The sequence below is a fragment of the Puma concolor genome, chromosome A2 (genome assembly GCF_028749965.1).
Source record: "Puma concolor isolate L17-30 chromosome A2, mPumCon1.1.hap2, whole genome shotgun sequence".
Lineage (NCBI taxonomy): Eukaryota > Metazoa > Chordata > Mammalia > Carnivora > Felidae > Puma > Puma concolor.
Genome location: NC_141668.1, coordinates 120708418 through 120731084, shown reverse-complemented (window position 1 = coordinate 120731084; position 22667 = coordinate 120708418). Strand labels below are relative to the sequence as shown.

Genomic DNA, 22667 nt, shown 5'->3' with positions numbered 1-22667 from the left:
GAGGTGTGGGGCCCAGAATGGCCAAGAGCACTCCATTGAGGAAGTGGGGTCTGCCCTGGGCGTGGAAGGTGGGCAACCAGGGAGGGGAAGGGGAGGCACTCTAGGCAGCAGTGCAGCCAGGAGAACCCAGGAGATTCCCTGAAGGCAGGATACAGCCACCCAGCCAAGTGGCCAGACCCAGAAAGCAGGGGGTTCCACCTTCTCTCTGCACAAAGCTGGCTGGAAAGCCAGAGCTCTGTCCAGAGTCCTGGGTCCAGGGAGTCAGCAAACTCCTTCTGCAAAGGACTAGAGACTAAATAGTTTAGGCTTCATGGACCATACAGTCTGCCTCAATCACTCACCTGTGCTGTTGTAGAACAAAAGCAGCCACGGACAGTATGTGAATAAATGGCATGGCTCTGCTCCAATAAGACTTGATTTACAAAAGCAAGCAGCAGCTGGATTTGGCCCAGGGAGCTGCAGTTCCCAACCCCTGGTCAACACTGTGCTTCTCGACCGCAGCTTGGTAGCCAAACAGCCTGAAGAGCTTGCTTGGTAAAGTACACATTCCTGGCCTCTGTCCCTGGAGGATCTGATCCAGTAGGTCTGGGATCCTGATGCACTGTCAGGGTTGAGATCTGTAGACCCTAAAATCCACGAGGAGGGCTCTTGGCACAGTGGGGGTGGGGGTGATGTGAGGGTCACTGCACATGATCCTGTGTGATGGCACCACAGCTCACCTGTGCTCCAGGAACGAGGACCAGCACCTTTGCTCCAGGGGTCTCCCTGGAGCCTCCAAAGGTGGGAACCTTATCTGCTGTCCTGGAGGAGAGGGGAGGAGTCAGGGGCTCCACAGCCTAGCTCAAAGGCACAGGTATTTGCAGGGTGAAGGAAGAATAGACTGGTTGAAAGGGAGGTTGAATGAGACAAAGGGAAATGCTAATGTATCTAATGCAAGAAGAGTGGTTCTCAAACCAGCATGATTCCAGTCTTAAATACCTGTGGATATGGTCATGGAATGTTTGTGGACACAGGGCTGATGTCCCTATGTGCTCCTTGTCCCTCCCAATGGTGATAAGAGGCTTCCCAGGGCCCCCCAGGGGAAAGGGGCGGTATCCCAGCGCTGGCCTTTCCAGATAGGTCTCTGCAACCAGCATAAGCCCCAGGAAGAGGCTGTAGGAACCAAGACCCGCCAGACTTACCACCTCTTTGAAAAAGCCAGTCATAGCTAGGCAGTCTCTCCAGGAGTTCAGCTGGCGGCGCCAAAGGACTCTCGGCCTCAAAACTGAGGTCCACCACACCTGTGAAAGGAAGGCAGTCCTGAGCTTATGGGAGGAGGGGAGTCAGTGGTGACTTCACTGGAAGCTGACAAGCCAGGGTGGGTGTGTTACAAAAAAGCTGACAGTTTAACAAGCCAATCTCACTCTGGCACCATGGGACACACAACACATCTGTAGGGCAGGTGGGGATGGGGTGGGGGTGTGATAGTAGCAGCGATAATAATAATGATGAGAAAAACATTCAGAATGGCAGCTCCTGTTTGCTGGGTACCTACTCTGTGCCAGTCCCCCATGACAGATGATCATATAGAAACATGATCATATTCCATGACCCTAGGAGACAGGTACTGAATTAGAGATGGCCACACTTCTTTGTTGCTTCTGTCTTCATGTGGTGTATCTGTTATCTCCTCCCCTTGAACCTTCACAGGCTTGAGGCTGCTTCAAGCAAGGGAACATGGGGGAAACATGAAGAGACCACAGCTTCTACTTCTTGTCTCTTGGAGCACTCCCTCTCGGAGCACTCCCTCTTGGAGCACTCCCTCTCAGAGTACTCCCTCTTGGAGCACTCTCTCTTGGAGCACTCCCTCTCAGAGCACCCCCTCTCAGAGCACTCTCTTGGGGCACTCCCTCTTGGAGCACTCCCTCTTGGAGCACTCTCTTGGAGCACCCCCTCTCAGAGCACTCTCTTGGGGCATTCCTTCTTGGAGCACTCCCTCTTGGAGCACTCTCTCTTGGAGCACTCCCTCTCAGAGCACTCCCTCTCAGAGCACTCCCCCTTGGAGCAATCCCTCTTGGAGCACTCCCTCTTGGAGCACTCTCTTGGAGCACCCCCTCTCAGAGCACTCTCTTGGGGCACTCCCTCTTGGAGCACTCCCTATTGGAGCACTCTCTTGGAGCACCCCCTCTTGGAGCATGCTCTCTTGGAGCACTCTCTTGGAGCATCCCTCTTGGAGCACTCCCTCATGAGGCCTGAACTTCTGTGTATATATCAGCTACCCTCCTGGGGAGACCACATGGACTACAGGCAGACTATAAGCCTACACGCAGAGGGGCCCAGTGGAGCCCAGCCTGCCAGCCACTCCACCATCCTACCGAGCCACCAGGCATCCGAGCAAAGCCATCACAGACCCGCCAGGCCAGACCAGCTTCCTGCTGAATACCACTGAGTGACCCTGTCATGGATTGCATGTCCCCCCAAATTCATATGTTGAAACCCTGAATGGTATTACAAGGTAGGGCCCTTGGGAAGTGATTAGGTTGAGATGAGGTCATGTGGTGGGATTAGTGCCCTGCCAGGAAAAGACAGAGCCCAGAGGCCAAGGATCTTTCTTTCTCTCCCCAGTGAGCATGCAGTGAGAAGGTGGCTGTTTACAAGCCAGAAGTGGACTCTCACCAGACACCGGGTCTAAGGGTGCCTTGGTCTTAGAATTCCCAGCCTCCAGAACTAGAGAAATACATGTTGTTTAAGCCAGGAAGTCTATGGTGTTTTGTCACAGCAGCCCAAACTGACCCTAATGGATGATACAAGGAGGAGATGAATCAGCCAGCTGAGTTTGCCCAAATTCCTGACCCACAAAATCATGAACTATAATAACATCGTTGTTGTTTTAAGGCGCTGGGGTGTAGACTTGTTTTTTGTGCAGCTTCCTGTAATGGGCAGTGGAGTCATGGTGGGGTCCAGAGCCGACAGCCAAGAAAGAATTCTTGGGATGTCTTCGGTGCAAAAAGGTGATTTTATTAAAGCATGGGGACAGGACCCATGGGCAGGAAGAGCTGCCCCGGGATGGTGAGGAGAGACTGATCACATACTTGGGAGTTGGGAAAGGTAAAGTCAAAGGGGAATTTCAAAAAGAATTTTCACATGCCAAAGAAGACTCACAGGGTGTGGGAGGTCTAACTACCTCCAGGCCAAGGTTGTTTTCCCCGCTAGCAAAGCATCAACACCAAGACAGTAGAGAGTTCCTAGAGAAATGCCATATTCTGCCTGCCTCAAGTACTCATCAATGGGCTGCAGATTATCAGGAAATTCAATTTTACCTGCCATTTCCTTCTGCCTTTTTTTCCCACATCAGGCAATCTTTGCTCTGGGATTCCCCACAAACCTGGCAAAACTTTCCGAGAGCCACACCATGGTCTGAGGCTCCTTCCTTCCCTCCTTCTCTCCTCTCACAGGGGTCCAACCTGCAGTTAGCCTGCAGACGGTCCCTGCCCACACCTGCTCCCTCCTCTCCTCTTTTCCTTCCACATACGTTTCCCAGGGACCTCGGACACATCTGCCATCTTAGTATCTGCTTCTTGAATGACCGAAACCAACACAGAATATTATCCATTCTCCCAATGAGGAAATGGACTTAGAAAGGCTGTGGCTCGCCTCAGATCACACAGCCAGTGAGTGATGCAGCTGGATTCAAACCAAGGCTCGTTGCTCTCCAAAGCCCACGTCCTTCCCACCCACTTCCCATGAGGCAACCCCTGTGGAAGAATCACTCACTATATATCTGCTTTTAAAACCTCACCTTATACACCTGAAACTAATATAACACTGTATGTTAATGGCATTTCAATTCTCAAAATTTAAATTTAAATTTATTTTGTTAATATTTAGTTATTTATTTTGAGGTGGGGGCTAAGAGGCAGAGAGAATCCCAAGCAAGCTCCACACTGTCGGCACAGAGCCCGATGCGGGGCTCAGTCTTAGAAACCGTGAGATATGACCTGAGCTGAGATCAAGAGTCTGACACTTAACCACCTGAGCCACGCAGGTGCCCCAATTTAAATTTAAGTAAACTAAAAAAAAAAAAAACAAAACAAAAAACCAAACACCTCAGCTTGATCTGCCAGGCTATGGCAGACACACACATAGTCCTGAGACTGCACGGAAGAAAGCATAATATAAGCACTGACTCCAAGAAATGCTAGACAACTCAGAAAGCACCTCCCCATACCTGTTGCTACACCCACTCTCTCACCTGGAGATACAGAAGGCAGGACTTCTAACTCCATTTCACATGAGGAGTCTGAGGCTCAGAGAGGTTACTCCAGTATTCGTAGGATACACAGCAGTGAAATCAGAGCAGGATAAACGCTCCTTGCTCCAGCTCCAGCACACCTGGCCACCCCTCAAACCTATTCCCTGAAGCTCTCATGCTGGGGGACAAGAACCACTCAGCTCTGTCTTTCCAATGGCCAATTTGATTACGGGAAGTTGACTTTAAAAGGGTAAGTTGATAAGTGTCTGTGGAAAGAAATTCGCTCTGCATGAAGTCACTGAACACACTCAGGTCAACAGCTGATCTGTTTTACCCCCTAGATCCCTCCTTTTTTTTTTTTTTTTTTTTCCAGCTCTTGAAAGCCTAATAGCTCTTTCCCTCTACAAAAATAAAAATAATATGTCCTGTCCTTTCAAGTTTAATAAAAACAGAGTCCAGAAGAAGAAACAGATCTTGTAAATTGGAGCAGGGGAGGCTATTTGGAAGTGGGCTGAGAACAATGGAGGGAGGAGGGGTGTCATTAAGACAAATGAAGCATCTCATTCTACCACTCCCCTCAGAGTACGTCTCAGCCCTCTGACAATAAGAAATGCATATGCATCTGTAAGGTTTCTCCTTGCAGGAAATTTACAAAGGAAGCTGAGAGAGGAGAGTGTTTCCAGATACGGAGAGTGTCTTTCTGAGCAAGAAAGCTAAACTTTGTAAGCAAATGATTCTGCGCAGGAACCAGTGAGAGACCTTGGACAGTTTTGGGTGTGACGCAAGGAGACACCATCCCAGGCCTGCACAATGGTGTATGCCAACGTGTCCTGAAATCCCCAACATGATAATTCATCAGGAACTATTATTCATACCTTGGTTCTCAGTATTTGCGCCTACTAACTTTATTAGCATTTTAAGCTATTTTCGCCACCAGGGATCTGCGAATATTTTCTGCAAATAGCCGAGGAGTAAATACTATAGATTTTGTGGGCCATACGGCCTGTTTCAATTACTCAACTCGGGCGAAAGCAGCCATAGATAATGCACAATTGAGTAAGCATGGCTTTTTCCAACAAAACTTTACAAAAACAGGCAGCGGGTCAGACTTGGCCCTTGAGCTGCCCTTGACACTCACCTGTGTGGGTACGTTGGAGGGGGTCAGAAAGAAGGAGGCTGGAATTTGAACCTGTCTGGCGTCAGGGCCCACGCATGTCATTGCAGCTCCTGTGAGCCCAGTTATCAGAATTAAGGGTGAATGTCAGGGTTGGACTGTAGCCAAGAGTGTCTGGAGTCAGAATTGGTGGTTGGACACCTGGGCTCTGATATGTCTGAGTCATGCACTACGTGACTCTGTGCCAGCCACCCATCCTTGCAGAAATCAACCCCCCCCCCCCCAACCCCGGCTGTGAACCAGGGCAGACGATATTAGTGCCCATCTAATGAGACAGCATGCACACAGCTCATGGCCCGGAGCCTGGCATTTAATAAATGCTTCGTCAATGCCTTGGACCTGAGGAGGGCGAGTCTTCCTCGTTCTTTGTGCTCCTTTAAGCCAGGGGACAAGAGGTGAAAATGTCGAGCACAGAAAGAAAGGCAAGACCTTCATAGCTCTCTCCCCGGGGAAGGCCCCCCGCCCACCCGGAAGTCTGGGGTCTGCTGGGGCATCCATACTCTCCAGTGCTAGAAGACAGAAAAATGCCATATGGCTGCTATGTCCAGCTGGAAACCAAACAAAGAGGCAGGAAGAGGGGAAGAATGAGAGGTGGGAAACTCACAGCTCCATCCATCAACCAGGAGCCACCCTGACCTCTCAGGGCAGTAGTAATTCGTCAGAGCTAAATTAATCTCACCATTATGTTATGTACAAAAATAAAGGACTCCGGCTGACCTACAGGCAGATGTGTCATTTCCTGTGCAGATCTCAATGGGCACAACAGGAACGTGGACGTCACAGGTCATTGTGTGACGCCCAGTGTGGGGCACTTTGAAGGGGGTCCCCAGCCGTGTCACTGTTTCCATGGGGTCAGGGTCGAGTTCCAGCGCGGCCACCCCACCCTAATACATGCACTGTGTCCCGTGGCTCACAAAGGGATGGTGCGGGCATGATCTCTTTTGCATTTCATGACAACCACTGTTTTCCCTGCTTCATAGAAGACCGAGGTGAGACTCAGAGATGTGATTATGGGGCAACAAGCTCACACACTCATAGCAGAGCCAGAAATAAAGAGTACTTAAAACTCAGATCCTGGGGTGCCTGGGTGGCTCAATTAAGCCTCCGACCTCAGCTCAGGTCATGATCTCACAGTTTTTGAGTTCGAGCCCCGCGTCAGGCTCTGTGCTGACAGCTCAGGGCCTGGAGCCTGCTTCGGATCCTGGGTCTCCCTCTCTCTCTGACCCTTCCCCGCTCATTCTCTTTCTCTCTCTCAAAAATAAACAACCATTGGGGTACCTGGGTGGCTCAATCAGTTAAGTGTCTGACTTCAGCTCAGGTCATGATCTCACAGTTTGTGAGTTTGAGCCCCGTGTCAGGCTCTGTGGCTGACAGCTCAGGGCCTGGAGCCTGCTTCTGATTCTGTGTCTCCTTCTCTCTGCCCCTCCCCCACTCACACTCTATCTCTGAAAAATAAATAAATGTTAAAAAAATTAAAAACAAAAACTTAGATCCTAATGCTAAGCCAATGTCCTTTCCACCTAGCTGAACACCCTATTGCTCTGTGCAAATGTCATCAAGTGGTTGCTGAGAAAGCTTTGCAAAGCATCTCTAAGGTAGTGCTCACCAGCCGCCAGTTATTTTTCTTTTGTGTCAAAAGGAATTTTTCTTGTGGAGTAAGGTATAATTAGTGGACAACCTCTTTAACTTCCACTTTGTAAAATGCCATTCCCTTTATTCCAGAGGAAAAAAGGAGTCCACATCTTCTGCCTTAGATTCCAGTACTAATCATCTTAAAAGCACTGAAATCATGCCATGTCTCCACTCACACGCCTCCCCACTGCAAACTTGCTTTAGTTTGTTTCGGCCCTTGCCGCCTCCAACAGGGGCGGGAGACCCTTTAAGACAGGGAACGCCCCCCTTCCTGTATACAGTCGATGCACAAAATTGCATTGTGATCTGTACACTTAAGATGGGACAGGAGAGACTCGGGTGGTCAAATCCACACAGACATGAAATGGAATGGGGTTGGCTGGCAGCAAAAAGGAGAGGTATGTGGGGGACTGTTGTTTAAAGGGGTTAGAGATGAAAGGACTTGAGAGATGCATGGTGGTGATCATATTCCCACAAGAATGGGACTGTATTTAATGTCGCTGGACAGCACAATTAAAGATGCTTAGGATGGCAACTTTCATGTGATGTGTATTTTATCACAATTGAAAATAATAAAAACAGGAGAGTCAGGTGATCACAAGAGAAAGGAAAGAAAAAAAAAATCCTGCTTTGCCAAGAAGAACAAATACTTGGCTCTATTATTTAAAAGTCTTCATAGTGGGGGTGCCCGGGTGGCTCAGTCGGTTAAGCATCCGACTCTTGGTTTCAGCTCAGGTCATGATCTCACGGTTCGTGGGTTTGGGCCCCGAATAGGGCTCTGTGCTGACAGCGTGGAACCTGCTTGGGTCTCTCTGTCTCTCTGTCTCTCTGTCTCTCTCTCTCTCTCTCACATACACACACACACACACACACACACACACAACTTTGTCTCTCTCTCAAATAAATAACTTAAAAAAATATTTAATAAAAAAAATAAAAAATAAAAGTCTTTGTAGCAAGACTGGAGGGCCTGACTGGGCCATGCCATCTCTTAAACACCGCAGGGGCTCACTACTGCCCACAGCTAATGTCTAAGCTCCTGCCTTTAGCAGAGAAGGTCCTGTGTTAAATGGCCCTAGAGTACCCACAGGACAGGAAGAAAAGATTCTAGTCTCCTCAGTCCTGAGGAGAAAAGCCTCCCCACACAGCCCAGAGCAGGGTGAGAGGAAGGAAAACAGTTGCTGCGGAAGGGGAGAGGGTGGGGATAAAGAACAGAGCAGAAAGGGGAAGCGAAAAGAAGAGCCTGCTTGGGGCTCCAGAGAGGAGTCAGGGGTGTGGCAGCTTTGAGGTGGGAGCCACTGAGAACACATTTGGGAGATCAAACACAGAGCCCACCATGGGAGCGAGGCCAGCATCGAGAGAACCAGGGAGAAGGCCGGGAGAAGTTTTCCTTGGTGTTCTGCAGGGCCCTCTGGTGCGTCAGGAGAGACCCCGGCAAATGTTACAACAAATTTTCAATTAGTTGGGATGTGGAACTCTTGCTTTGTCGAAGTGTCATCATGCCAAGATAGGGCCACGTGGGGGTGGGATTGTAAGTGCGGCCTCATCCCCTGGGGACACTGATGTGTGCATTCCCCCCTGGCACAGGCAGCGTGCCATTTCTCCCAGCTCTTGTTCTGGCTGTTCCTGCCCATGACACACACACCCCTCACCCCCTTTGGCTGGGCTCAGCCCAGACCTGACCTCCTGCAAAGCCTGCCCGGGTGTGGTTCCCCCTCCCCATGCCCCTCAGTACTCTGTTCCACTCTCTACCATTGTTTCTGCCAAAAGGTTTTCCAAGAGTTATTTGCAGAACGTCCATCTGGGGTCTGCCTCCTCCACGAGGCTTTAAACACTTGGAAGGCAAATCAATGAATCATCTTTATTCCCCCAGCCATGAGCACAGCAACAAATAGCTAGCCTACTGTGTGGTCTGGGGGGGAAGTCACTTTATTTTTTATGGCCCTGGTCTTCTTTCCCTACAAGAGGGTTCAGGGAATCTGGTTGCTGACAGGAGCACTTGGGAAGATGGATAAGAGAAGGCTCTGCCAATGATTTGGGAGGGTCCTTGGGACCCTTTCTCAGCTGCAGTATGATTTCATTAAAGATTTTTATTCCTTGTTCCCCAAAGGGGACACCCTATCTTTCCATTAAGAGTTGCGGGAACCACAAGCCCCTTCCAGAAACAGGACAGCCTACAAGAAAGACCAGATGGGCCCTGTGAGGACAGGGCCAACTTGGCAGGGAGCACCTGCATCCTGGTGGCCGTGCCTCCATCCTAAGGGATGGGTGACATACGCTAAGGCCCCACAGTCAGTCACCAAAGCTCCTAGAAGCTGGGCCCCTGCCAGGAGTCCAGCATCTTTCCCACCAAGATATCCTGAGAGCTTAACGCAGTCTCTAGTCTCCAACTCAGAGCTGGGGTGGGGGGAACACTAAGGAATAAGCCTTTGGGGAGCAGAGCTGGCCTGGGTACCAAGGGAAGTGGGCCACTGATGGCCTCAGATCACTGCTCCGAGCACTCCCCAGCTATCAGTGCCCAGAAGAAAGGAGGTGCCACCTAGGTCCTATTGTACAGAATCACAGCAGTCCCCTCCTCAAATTATGGGGACCTTATCTTACTTGAAGAGGCTCTTGCACACCAAATCTGGGAGGGAGCTCGGTATGTAATAAAATAAGTTCTATTATAAGAGATACGGTTTTTAGAATAAGGGAAGGGATTTTTCTTCTTCATCCCTGGGCTGGGATGTCTCCCTCTAAGAGAAGAGAGATTGAAACCACAATTACATCTGGGACCATTGGAAAAACAGCACCTGGTCAGGCTAGAAAAGAAAAGACTCTGAAGACTTCTTATTTTAAACAGGGAAGAGACATGTTCTAAGTAGCCTTGGGGGGTAGAATCCAGACCAAAGAGTAAAAGTTACAAGGAAAGAGATGTCAACTCAATGTACGAAAGAATTCATGATGGCCTCAGCTATGGAAGGGGGACCAGCCCATCACTGGAGGTGTCCCAACCAGTGGTAGGAGGTGCTGCCTCCAGCCAAGAATGCTGTCAGAGGTGTCTCAGCAACCGACGGTGGCAGTGCTAAGAGGTCTTCATGGTGACTGCCACATGGGTGCCACATCCCAGAACGTCTCTATCCATGCCCACTTTGGTCCCAAAGTGTGTCACTGTTAGAAGATATTCTCTCTCTGAGGCTGCCCACATTACAGACTCAAAAACTGAGGGGACAACATTTTCATGACTGGGGAGGGTAACTCAATTGGGATAAATGGGCAGCCGTCTCTTACCTAAGAAGGGACATTTAAATTACATAAGTCCCATAGCAGTCTCCCTTTCTGAAACCTGGGCAAATATTGACCTAGTTTCAGATTTCATCAGTGTTGCTTCTAAAAACTTTTCTGGGGGCACCTGCGTGGCTCAGCTGATTAAGCATCTGACTTTGGCTCAGGTGATGATCTCACAGTTCATGAGTTTAAGCCCCGCATCTGGCTCTGTGCTGATGGCTCAGAGCCTGGAGCCTGCTTCTGATTGTGTCTCCCTCTCTCTCTGCCCCTACCCTACTTGAGCACTTGCTCTCTCTCTCTCGCTCTCTCTCTCTCAAAAATAAATAAACATTTCAAAATTAAAAAATAAAAACTTTTCTGGATAATCCCATACCTTGCAGTAGACCTAAAGTTTCAATTATATTGGAAACCAGCATGGAGGTTTGGACCCTACGACAGAATCAGAGTGTTTAGAATTTTAAGGGAACTGAAGAGTTTACCCTACTCTCACCTGGCTTGCCAAAAGTCATGATGCCAGAACAGAAATACTACAGATGATAATATTTTTCATTAATAGCAAGTTTAATTTTAACGCCCTGGGACACATAATCTGATAATTTTTCTAGAGTCAACATTTATTCCATACCTACTCTATTCTGAGCAATGTTGTAGGCACTTTTCATCCAATTAATCTTCTACAATTCTTCAAGATGACATGATCTCCATTTTTATTGTGGGAAATGTAGCTCAGAGAGGTTAAGTGACTTGAGCAAAATCAGCCAGCAATCAGGAGGCAGAGCTTGGATGTGAATCCAGATCTGACCAAGCCCACTGCTACTAAGAGAAACTCTGATTATAAATTGCAAGACTGCTAATGAGCAGTGTTTTAAAGAGGAAAAATTGCATTTTAATATTAGTAGAAGCTTATAAGACTATGGATACAAGATTTCCAATATATCAGAGATCAGATCCTGCTCAAATACATGCTAAAACATCTCTGTACAGTCTCCAACTTCAATGTGAAAAGGGATTCCAACAAAAATTTAAATTCTAAGATTTCACATGGGTTTATTTCATATCTCGCCTCAGCTCTGAAACTTAAAGCTTTGAGATGCCTACATTAAAGACAGCAGTGTTGGACCTGTGCAGGACATTCAAAGTCAGCAAGTTCAGGAACTGTGAAAACGTACTTACTAGTGTCACAGGCCTCTCGAGGATTCAAATGAATTGTGAGAATACTTTTCCACCCCCAGAGAAGTACATTCATACAACATTTTGCCCTCACCTTCATGTTCCTCAAATTAAGAACTCCTGACCCATCTCCTTTTATAGATGGGGAAACTGAGGCTAAATGACTTGCCTGAGATCACACGGCAGAGTCAGGACCTGAACCCTACCTTCCCAACCCCCAATCTGATACTCTACCACACTGTTCCTTCCAGATCAGGAGCAAAAACCTCTTATTTTTAAAACACACCACATTTCTTCCTAAAATGCCATTTCCTTCTTCATCTATTTAAATAGTCCTTAGATTGCATTGTGTTTCTGTCCCAGGAATGACAGCCTTGGGGTCACGAGGACTGTGTTCCTCCAGCAGTAATGAATAAGCAGCTCTTTGCTAGAGGAAGATCACAAGTAAAGACAATCCATGACATTTCTTTAAAATTAACTTCATCTCAGAACGGAGCCCAAGTGAGGTATTCTGGCTTACATGTAGCTGGGGGCGGGGGTGGGGGGCCTGTCAGCCAGAGAAAGGAAGATTGAAGAACATGAGACTTGGACCGCGATCAGGGAGAAGAGTTCTCCTGGTTGTTACCATCCTCCCCCACTGTCCAGAGAGAGGCACATAATGGAAGAACAGCCAACAGGCAAATAAGCTTTACAAGCAAAAGGAAGGAAGGAAGGATGCCCTCAGCAACACAGACCCAGAACCCGACACAGCACGGAGGCCAGAGGGAAAGTTTTGGTCAGCGCTGGCCACAGAAGTTGGCGCCCCAGGTCTCCCGGCTGTACTTACTGTCGTCCTCACTCAGATCCCTGTCCATGGTGCAGATGTCCAGCCAAGGAGGTGTCTGCCCTCCCAGTGGGCTCAGGCCGCTGGGATCTGAGGGACCACCCTCGGGCCCTCCCAGAATGCCGGGCCCATTGTTACCTGATTTGAATACAACAGAGGGAAACATCTCGGGGAAGCACAGTGTCCCTCAGAGCTGCTGCTCTGGACCCAATCTGCAGGGGTCCTTGCAGCTCCTACTCACAAGAACTTCTACTTGCCAGGCTCTTATGCAGTGCCTCTAGCCACTGGTGCCCATTTTTCTGAGCTGGGATTCAAACCCTCATCTGTGTGACTCTCAAGTCGGAGCTCTTGACCACTCTGCTAGCTTACTCATGTGTTGGAGGCAGGCTTCTAAGTGTCGTGGGGTGACAGGGGAAGGGATACAGAGAAATGTAAGAGCACACAGAGGTTACCTCCCCTAGGGGGAGAGAAGATACAGGTGGGGTCTCTGAAGTCTCCAGCTCTGACCTCCTCCTCTCACTGGGGAAGCAGTGAGGCTCGGATCATGAGGTGGAGCCATGCAGTACGTAGCAGACAGAGCCAGCTTCCAACCCAGGCTGCATGGCCAAAGCTCTCACCACACCAGCCTAGCCCCCTGTGAAGTATCTGTGGGTTTTTCAAAGTCTCTTCCAGAGCCTTTTGCACTGGAGTTTGAAACCGCTTCAACCCAATGCTTAGAGGATCACTCCTCTCTTCTGGATGAGTCTAAACAATGAACACCTAGACTGGGTCTCCTGGAGGTGGAAGCAGACAGCTGTAAGCTGGAGCCACCTGCCCCACATCCTTGGCAATGACCCCCCACACCTCTGGCCAGGGAAGCCTTGCTCCGTAGGGCAAAGCAAGCACCCCATACCCCGCTTGCCCAGGCCAGCAACGGCTGTGGGGTTGTACCATGATTCTCCTCAGTGAAGACTGACTACTGCATTCACCAAGGGATGCATTGTCACCAACTTGTCAGCGGCCTGTCTTGGATGGCCACAATGTACACACTGATGGCTTAAAGGGACCCCACAAAATACCTTTGGTCTCTCTCTGTGCCTCTTTCACCCTCATCACGCACTGCCTACCCCCAACAGAATGCTAGTGGCAGTAATAAAAGTAAAGAAGCAGTAGCAACAACTTGGCTAATGCTTCTTAAACACAGGCAGATGACTCAAATAGGTTTTTATGGTTGGCAGGGGCACTGAATTTCTTAAATTTGAGAGTTATGTAAGTTTCATTACTGCATGTGCATGAGAAAGACCCAGATCCTGAAAAATAAATATAGTCTTTTTTTTTTATGGACACTGTATGTGTCCTACTGGATATAGTCTTTTAATACCTTTATACAGTAAGCAGTTTTTAAGTGCCTGTAGAACTGACTCCATAGTAACAGGATTACCATGAATGTGTGTGCCTGGGCGTGCATATATTTTACTCTAAACATATTGTGTATGTGTATCTATGTCTGTGTCTGTGTCTGTATGTGTGTGTGTGTGTGTGTGTGTGTGTGTGTGTGTGTATTTGAGCCTAAACACAATAGATAGATGATGGATACATGGATGGATGGATGGATGGATGGATGGATAAGTAGATAGATAGATAGATAGACTACTCATGGCTTAACTAAAATCATATACCACTATTACACCTCAAGTACTTTATAAGCAGCAAAATATGCTTGCCTAAATCCCTCTGCAGCATTTGAAAGAAACTATAGGAAATTATTTAAATGGCAAACAGAAGGAACAGAATGTTAAATAGAGTTGAGTATTAAAGACACCAGAAATCTGGAGCCTGCAGAAATGCAGATAACCATGAGCTGTATCTTAAGAATGAGAGTGCAGACCAAAGAGGGTGATAGTCCCTTGCTGCACATGTTAATAAAGATCTCTTAAAATACATGGAAGATGAATAAAGCAACTACTAGACCTTTCTAATCTTGCTTAACCATCAAGGCAGGAAAGCTGTCTGTAACCATGTGCTAGAGTGACTGACGGCAAATAATATACCCATTGCCACCTAGTATTCGTGGTGTCAGCGGGAACAGGCTTCACTAATTCTAGGACCCAGGCCAGCATAAAGCTAATACTGGTTCCCACCTCCTGCTTGTATCAAAGGGGCTTTGGGTAGGAGAAGACAGGCATGAACTGTGTGCATGAAGACAGGCTTCTTACAGTAATTCTGTAGCACTGCCATTGATGTCAGGAAGTGGGTTCCTTAGAGCTCTTCTTCCTGAACCAGTCCTCAGCGGTCCATGGGTATGATCCATCACTGTCCCTTCTACTCATGGTAAGTACTCATGAAACATTCGCTGGACGAACAGGGCTGTCCAAGAGTTGACTCCACCCATTCATTTCTGACTGTGAACCTTGTTTATTCTTGGAAACAAAGTCTATGTAACCTTACTGGATGGTCTCTGGGTCTGGAGGGTATGTTGTGGCTCAGGGAAACATGTCAGGGCGGTAGAGGGTTTAGAAGGAAGTCAAGAAGTCACCTTGTATGACTGCAGTTGAATATGATGGCAAGAGAAATAGAAGGGTTTAACAAATACCTTTGAGTGTTTAAACAGCTGTCATGGGGGAGAAGGTGGCAGAATTGACTCTCAGGATACTCACTGATGAGCAGGCGTGCTGAGAGCTGGTCCACAATGGGGGACCATCTGCAACTTACCAAAAGGAGTATCTGTCTAGTGAGTAAACTGTAAAGCTTCCTTCTGTTTGATTGAGCCTCTCTGAAGATTCAAGCAGAAGCATGACAGTTACACAAAGTGGGCAGTAATACAACGTTAACAGAAATGGCTTCAGAGCTGGTGTAACTGTGTTCAAAGACCAAATGACCCTTTTTGGAGCATCCCTGGAGGACAGGTGATGGGAAATTCTGTGGACAGGTGACAGGGAAGAACTGTTAACAATGCACCTGGCTGTGCATTTTGCCTGCAAGAAGAAAGGGCCACAAGGGAAGGGTCTACACCAAGGGGCTATGGAAAAGGGTTTAACGGGATGGTCAGGAACTCTGGGAGGAACATCACCGGAAAATTGGTGACAGGAGGTTTGAGGAAGAGGTATACTGATAGATTTCTCTGAATGCATAAGGAATATGAAGAGATTTATATCCCATGTCCCATGTTGCTGCTCACCAACTTCAGCAGAGGGGGACTTCAGTAATCAAGTTGATGACATGACCCAATTGTGGGCACCAGCCACTGCTGTCATTGCCTGGAGGGTCAGAGTGACAGGGTTGGAGGTTGTGCGTGGGCTTCCACTCAGCAGTGCTGGCCTGGCTACAGCTAAATGCTCAGTCTGCCAGCAGCAAAGAGCAACACTGGTCCCAATATGGCACCACTCTCTGAGGTGATTAGCCAGCTGGCTGGTGGCCAGTTGATTACATTTAACCACTTCCATCATGGAAGAGTAGCACTTTGTTCTTCTGAAACAGATACTCTGAATACAGATTTGCCTTTCCAGCATACAATACGTCTATTGAAACTACCATCTCTGGGGGCCTGGGTGGCTCACTTGGTTAAGGGTCCGACTTCAGTTGAGGTCATGGTCTCCCGGTTTGTGAGTTCAAGCCCTGCATCGGATTCTGTGCTGCTGACAGCTTGGAGCCTGGAGCCTGCTTTGGATTCTGTGTCTCCCTCTCTCTCTCTGCCCCTCCCCCAGTCACACTCTGTTTTTTTTTTCTCTCTCTCAAAATTTAAAAAAAAAAAGAGAGAGAGAGAGAGAGAAAGAAACTACCATCTGTAGATTCTAACAAAAAGGGAGCAGAAGCTGCGTCTTCTGAGACTAAAGAAATTATCAGAAACTATCGGTTAGCCAAGCCCCCTGCTTGCCAATTCCCTACTACTAAACCTCAGGCCCCTGCTGGCCACCACTGTTGTTCTCCCACCAAAATGGGGTCTCTGCTGTGTCTCCCAGGCTTCCTAATAAACTCACTTGGGCTGGGCCTGGGCTCTTGTTTCTTAGTTTAGTCGGTAGGAAGTGGTCTGTAAATAATATAAATTCCCAGGCTCCACCCCCAAAAATCCGCATCAAGTATGTGTGAGGTAGAACCCTGGATTGTGTGTCTCTTTTTACCAGAGCCCCAAGTAAGTCCAATTCAGGTTGCCTACATTTTTAAAAACACCGACATAAGGAACCCACTCAGGGTAAATCCAGCATTCCAACTTCTTTCATACAAGAGTCATTTTAAGATACAACCACTAGATGTTTAATGTGATTACCTCACCATCTGTCTTAGATTTTTCTTTTCATGGGGGGGATGGGGCACTTTCTTGGGCTCAAGATGAAGACATAAGAGTGAGCTAGGTACTGTAGAGGGGTCATTCTCTTATCAACCCATGGGTTTTCATTTTCCTCCTTCAAGGGCACCAGTCCTATGGGGGTGAGAGCAATAACCACGATGAGAATTGGGAAAGCATTTTAGAGTTACAGCTGTTGCCTCAGTTGGTGGCAGCCCCAGGCTGACTAACCCTAGGACACTCAAATACAGATGCGTAACCATCTGCTGACGAGTTGATGGCATCAGGAGTTCACCCAGAGTTTTAAATTATTCAGGATTCGGCCATTTTTTACAGGTAGGCAAGCGCAAAGGCTCAACTCCAGTCAAGACAAGGTATTGTCACAATGGTGGTGATGGTTGTAAAGCACTTTAAAAAGGTTGTTGTGGAAAACTTCTCGTAACAGGGAATCTACCCCATTTACCATTTTTAAGTGTATGGTTCAGTGCCATGAAGTATATTCACACTCTACAACCATCACCACCAGCCATATTGAGAACTTTTCCTTCATGTTCAGCTGAAATTCTGTCCCCTTTGAACACCAACTCCTCATTCCCCTCTGCGCCAACCCCTGGCGACCACCGTTCTACTTTCTGTCTCTAGGAATTTGAGGACCCCAGTACGTCAGATATAGGGCGGAATCATAAAGTATTTGTCCTCTTGTGCCTGACTCATTTCACCAAGGTTCATCTACACGGTAGCACATAGTAGAGTTTTCTGCCTTTTTAAGGCTGAATAATGTTCCTTTGTATGTACAGACCACGTTTTCTTTATCCGTTCACCCACTGACAGACATCCGGGTTGCTTCTACCCCTGGGCTACTGTGAATCACACTGCTGTGAACAGGGATGGTGTGCAAATATCTCTTCAAGACCCTGCCTTCAGACCTTTTGGGTATATGCCCAGAAGCAGATTTATGTTAACATAATAAGAAAACATCTTATTTATGTTTTCAAAAGGCTTGAAGAGATGAAATGCGCTGTCCAGAACCACAAAGTCAGGAGGCAGCCTGGGGCCTCCTAACTCCCGTCCTGCCTTGCCCCCCTGCCACGCGGTGACACGCAAGCACTGGTTCCAAAACCAGTCTTGCCCTTTCCAGATGAAGGTCTCGCCCCCCATCTGATAGGGCTCTCCATCACTTAGTCATCCAGTGAACACTCACTGAGCATCTACTAGGAGCCAGGCCCTGCCCCAGACCCTCTCAGCACTTTGTCTAAACCCAGATCCACCCAGAACCCCCCGCAGGAGCCAAGACTGCCCAACAAAGGAATTCTGCCCAAAGGGCCTGGCAGCTGCGATAACATTGTTCCTGGCTTATCTGCAGGCTGGCTGGATGGAGACCAGCAGTGCCCACGGCCGGAACCAAGGATGGAGTGGAAGAGAATGGTCTTGACACAAATAAGAAGTCTGCCCAAGCGGGAGGTTCCTGGAACGCTGCACCCAAGCACCCCCCTCTCCCTGAGAGCCAGGGAAGCTGGCACATCCTTTTGGGTTCAAGTCACAGGCACCTGACTGCAGAGACAGTGACACTGAGGTCTTCTGATGCCTCCCAAATGCCAGCGATGAAGGGGTATGCTTTCATGGGTGCTTTCCCACCTAAACCCTCACAACAACCCATAAGGTAGATAATATTCTCTTTATAGATAAAAAAAAAAAAGGGACTCAGAGAAGGTGAGAGACTTAACTAAGGTCACACAGCTCACATGCAGCAAACCCAGGATTCGAGCAAGATCTGTTGGCACTAAGGCCCTAAGGTAGAAACTACGAACACTTGTGCGCATTGTGATGTGTCACTGTAAGAAGCTGGGGGGAAGGTGACCACCGTGACGTGGTCTTCCCATCAGAAAACAGCTTGGTCCCTGGAAGTCTGGCTACCTGGTGTTCTTCGCTGACTAGGAAAACAATGGAGGAGCGATTCCTGCAATTCTTCAGCCTTCTAGAAGGTCACCCTTCCACCCTGCCCTTTTCTGGCTGAGTGATAATCGTCTGAACCTCTGTCACCTTGACAACAGGAAAGTCACACTTCAACAAGCATCCCGCCCAGGTCTTTCTGGAAGTGGCCAAGTAATGCTCACCATTGCACTAATATGCTGGGTACAAACTTGTGCCACCCTGGTCTGATGCTCTCCCCTTCCTTCACCTCCTCTAGGCCTCGGCTCCTCACCCCTCCCCTCATGGACATTAGCGAGGCCCTGTCTGTAGGTCTCTAGAACCAGGCAGACTGACTTCCCAGAACCCAGCTGGGGAAATCACAGTCTCCATTATCATGAAGGGACTTTATCATCCTATTTCTGGACTTCTGAGCAGATTTCTCCAAAGATGAGTTTGTTCCATCATCTGGGGAGGGAGAAAGGGAGAGAGAGAGAGAGAGAGAGTGAGAGAGCGAGCTATGAATAATTTTTAAATATCAGAGGCAACCTGGTGTCTCAGTCAGTTGAGCATCTGACTCTTGATTTCTGCTCAGGTCATGATCTCACGGTTCATGAGTTCAGGCCCCATGTGGGGCTCTGTGCTGACACAGCAGAGCCTGCTTGAGATTCTCTCTCTCCCTCTTTCTCTCTGCCCCTCCCCTGTTCTCTCTCTTTCTCTCAAAAATAAACTAAAAAAATTTTTTTTTAAATATCAATTTCTGTTTTTAGACTTTCACATTTTCAACAACAGAAGAGCCCAGTCTCTGAGCGCCTCATTAAGGGACGGCAGGAGAGAATTCACCTGACCCTGAGGCTCAAATGCTGAACTAAGGCTTCCAGAAGCTGGAAATAAGGAAAGCTCTGTCCCCATGGGGCCGGAAAACTGGCTGATGACAGCTCAAGATCCAGTCTGTGGCATGACTCTAAAAGACGTAACTCACAGGGCTCTTGAGCAGGACCAAGGTGATGACCAGCCAGACTGCTTCAGATACAGCCGAGGACCAGTTTCTGTGGCCTGGCTGTTGTCCTATCTGGGCTAAAAACTGGGGGAGGTTTTCATTCCTGGTTCCTGGCAGGCAAGGAGAACAGAGTGGTCTGTTTTCAGCAAAAGTCAGAAATGCTCATCTCATTCTGAGCAAGGCTGCCCGCCAGCTAGTCCACACATGTGGAGCTATCTGTCCATTTCTCCGTCCCTTCCTACTAATCCAATCTGTTGGTCTCCAAACCCAATTTGGAATTTGAAAAGGCCAGTCCTCTTGGTCACTTAAATTTTCAACCACAAATTCAGTTTGCTTTGTGAGGCACCACCAGCCTTCCCAGGTCTGGGGACAGCACTAATCCCCAGCACTAGGACACAGAGGGATGCTTCTGTCATCAGTGCTTCAGGGTCCAGCCTGTGCCTCCCTCCACCACCCAGCAAGGAAGGGAAGCAGCCAGGAGAGGGTGATCATCATGGGTCATGAACTTGTGCTGGCACCTCTGAAATCCCCTTGCCCTACCTCCTCACTGAACACATGGGGAAACTGAGGCCACGCTAAGGGAAGGGATTTGCCCACGGTCACATGGCAGTGAACGGCAAGTCATAGTCTAGGATTTCTTCTAGGAAAGATGTGCTTCATGCTTTGCACTGAGGTCCCCAGATGTGAAGTGACTTCTGAAGGCCACACAGGGAGCTAGGAGCTGGTTGGGACTAGGAACTGGGCATTTTTTCACTCATCATCATCATCAACAAGATTTAACTCCCTGTAGAGACCTTGATGGGTACTGGAGCCACAAGTGATAACAGACATAGCCCCATTAAGGGGGCTCCCAGTGAAGGCAAAAATAGCGGAAATGATTTCTCCTCTCTGCCCTGATGTTGGGCCTCCTGTCTTTTGTCAGTTGGAGACACAGCCCTAAGCTAGATGTGCTGCCATGACTCTGATTAATTACCTTCCTCCCCGGCCAGCCCCTCCCTTCCTTGGCCTCTGTTTGGCCCACCGCACAACCGCCGCCAGCCACAAACTGGAACCCTCTAGTTATCCTCAATTCCTGCCTCTCCTCACCGTGGATGCCTCCTGCCAATCTCTCCTCCAGAACCTTTGCAGGAACTTCCCGGTTCTGTCCCTCCCCCACCAGCCCCCATGCTGTGCCCCGCCTCCTCTCACCTGCTGCGCAGCGTCAGTGCCCAGGGGGAGGAGCTCTAACTCAGGAGCACGTGCTCTGTGGGGACCAGCCACGGCCAGGTCACAGTGGGGGGAATCGATGACCAGCCAAGCATGAGCACACTCAGGGTCCACAGGATGCTACAAGGGGACACTCTTTTCTCCCGGTGAGTCTTCACCATACGGAGCCCACGTGGGCCCCTTCTCTCTGCTCTCCTGCCTCTGCTCCACCTGTTCACACTCACCCCAGGGTCTCAAGGTCTCCCTGAGTCACAGGCGTAGCTTCTGGACTCAGAATGTGCATGGCTTCACCGGCCCTCCATTCCTCCACATAAAACATCCACAAGGCGGCAAACCTTTGTGTCAACTGCCTCTCCCAACATAATCCTGCCAACTTATAATGTCTACCAAGACTGTCTTTATTCCTACTGGTCAGAGGCTCCCTCTCTAGAAGGGAGGGTAAGAGAGAGAAAAGAACAGAAGGATCAAAAGCTCCCTCCTGCCTCAGTTCAATGTGCATAAATCTTCTGCTTCAGACCATCTATGGCTCCCTATTATCATCACCATGAAGTCCAAATCTTCGGTGTGGCTCCAAACAGCTTTCCCAGCCTTAACCCTCACACATTCTACTGACCCGTGTCATGAGTTCTTGGTCACACTACCCTCCTACCTGACCCCAACATCCAAGCCATCATGACCCCAAGCCTTTGCGTGTGCCGTACCCTCCACTTGGAACATCCTCCTCCTCAATTATCTGCTGTCAAACTCCTACTTATCCTCCAAGGACCACTTCCAGATGCCCTCTCCTGCGGGAGGCCCTCCCTGATTTCCCTGGGCAGAACCAATTGTTCTCTCCCCCATATTTCCACACCACTCTCCACAGGGTGGATATGGATATGAGCATATTGATGGATATGAGCTTGTGACTGGCATCTCCTGAGGTGGGAGGGGCGCGGGCTGGGAATTGCTCCCTGAATGGCCATCCTATGGCACATCCATTACACCTTGCTTCCAGATGTTAAACTTGACTTACAGAAAGAATGTACAGCAAAAACGCAGAACAACAGCTACATGAATGGACAAGGCTGAATGCCTTGGATCTAGATTACACACACACACACACACACACACACATACACATGCACACACACATAAATGGAGATTCAGTGCCACACAACGGAAACCATCAATATTGCTGGGTGCAAAGGTGTACATTAATCATAGACCCCAAAGCGTGAAGGGGGGACCTCAGACATCATCTGCTCCAAACTGTTCACTTCCTTTCCCCTTTTATTTCTCGTCACTATTCTTTTTTATATCTACAAAAGAAATACCTTAATGCTGTGAAAAAAATCAAACCCACAAAAGATTAAAAGTTAAAAATTAGTGACTCCCCACCTAAAATGTCCATGTAAAAATTTATATCTAGATCTGCACATCTCTGTACATACACTTAGAATTTTTTAAACCATAAATGAGATTATATTATAAATATTACTTCATACCTTTTAGTAAACACAAAATGTATCACATAGCTTTCTGTTTTTACTCTGTTCATTTTTGTAAATTTTGTAACAAATTTTTCTTTTACTGTACACTTATGAGTCCAGGCACTGGGGTAGATACCAATCACAGAGAATGACTGAAATATGAGTCATGAGCCTTTCTTTTTATTGATAATCGTTCTTTTTTTTTTTTTTGGATGAGTTCTTTTCTCTTGTAAATTTTACCAAAATATAACACATATCATAAAAATGCACAAATATCAAGCATGAATGATAAATTTTCACAAGGTAAAGGCACTTGTGTGATCAACAGTAAGATCAAGGACAGAACACGACCAGATCCCAAAGCCTCTCTCCAGTACTCACCCCCCGCCCCTGGCCCTGCCCCTGCCCCAAGGGTAACCGCTCCCCTAACTTGGCCACAGCTTGGTTTTGTGTGTTGTTAAGCTTGATATACTTGGAAGTTGTTGAACTTCTTATACTAGGTACTTACATTAGCCAGCTGCGTTGC

At 48.2% G+C, this 22667-nt stretch overlaps 1 protein-coding gene across 1 annotated transcript in view; it reads right to left on the bottom strand.

The window, feature by feature from the left end:
• The window catches only part of SSUH2 (ssu-2 homolog), a 30388-nt gene extending 17925 nt beyond the window's left edge, over positions 1–12463 (bottom strand). The window contains exons 1-3 of the mRNA XM_025921198.2: positions 12301–12463; positions 1182–1280; positions 720–801 (exon numbers count right to left, since the gene is read on the bottom strand). Coding sequence (XP_025776983.2) covers positions 720–801; positions 1182–1280; positions 12301–12463 — 344 coding nt within the window. The remainder of the gene's footprint in view (positions 1–719; positions 802–1181; positions 1281–12300) is intronic.
• Between the last annotated feature and the right edge of the window lie 10204 nt (positions 12464–22667).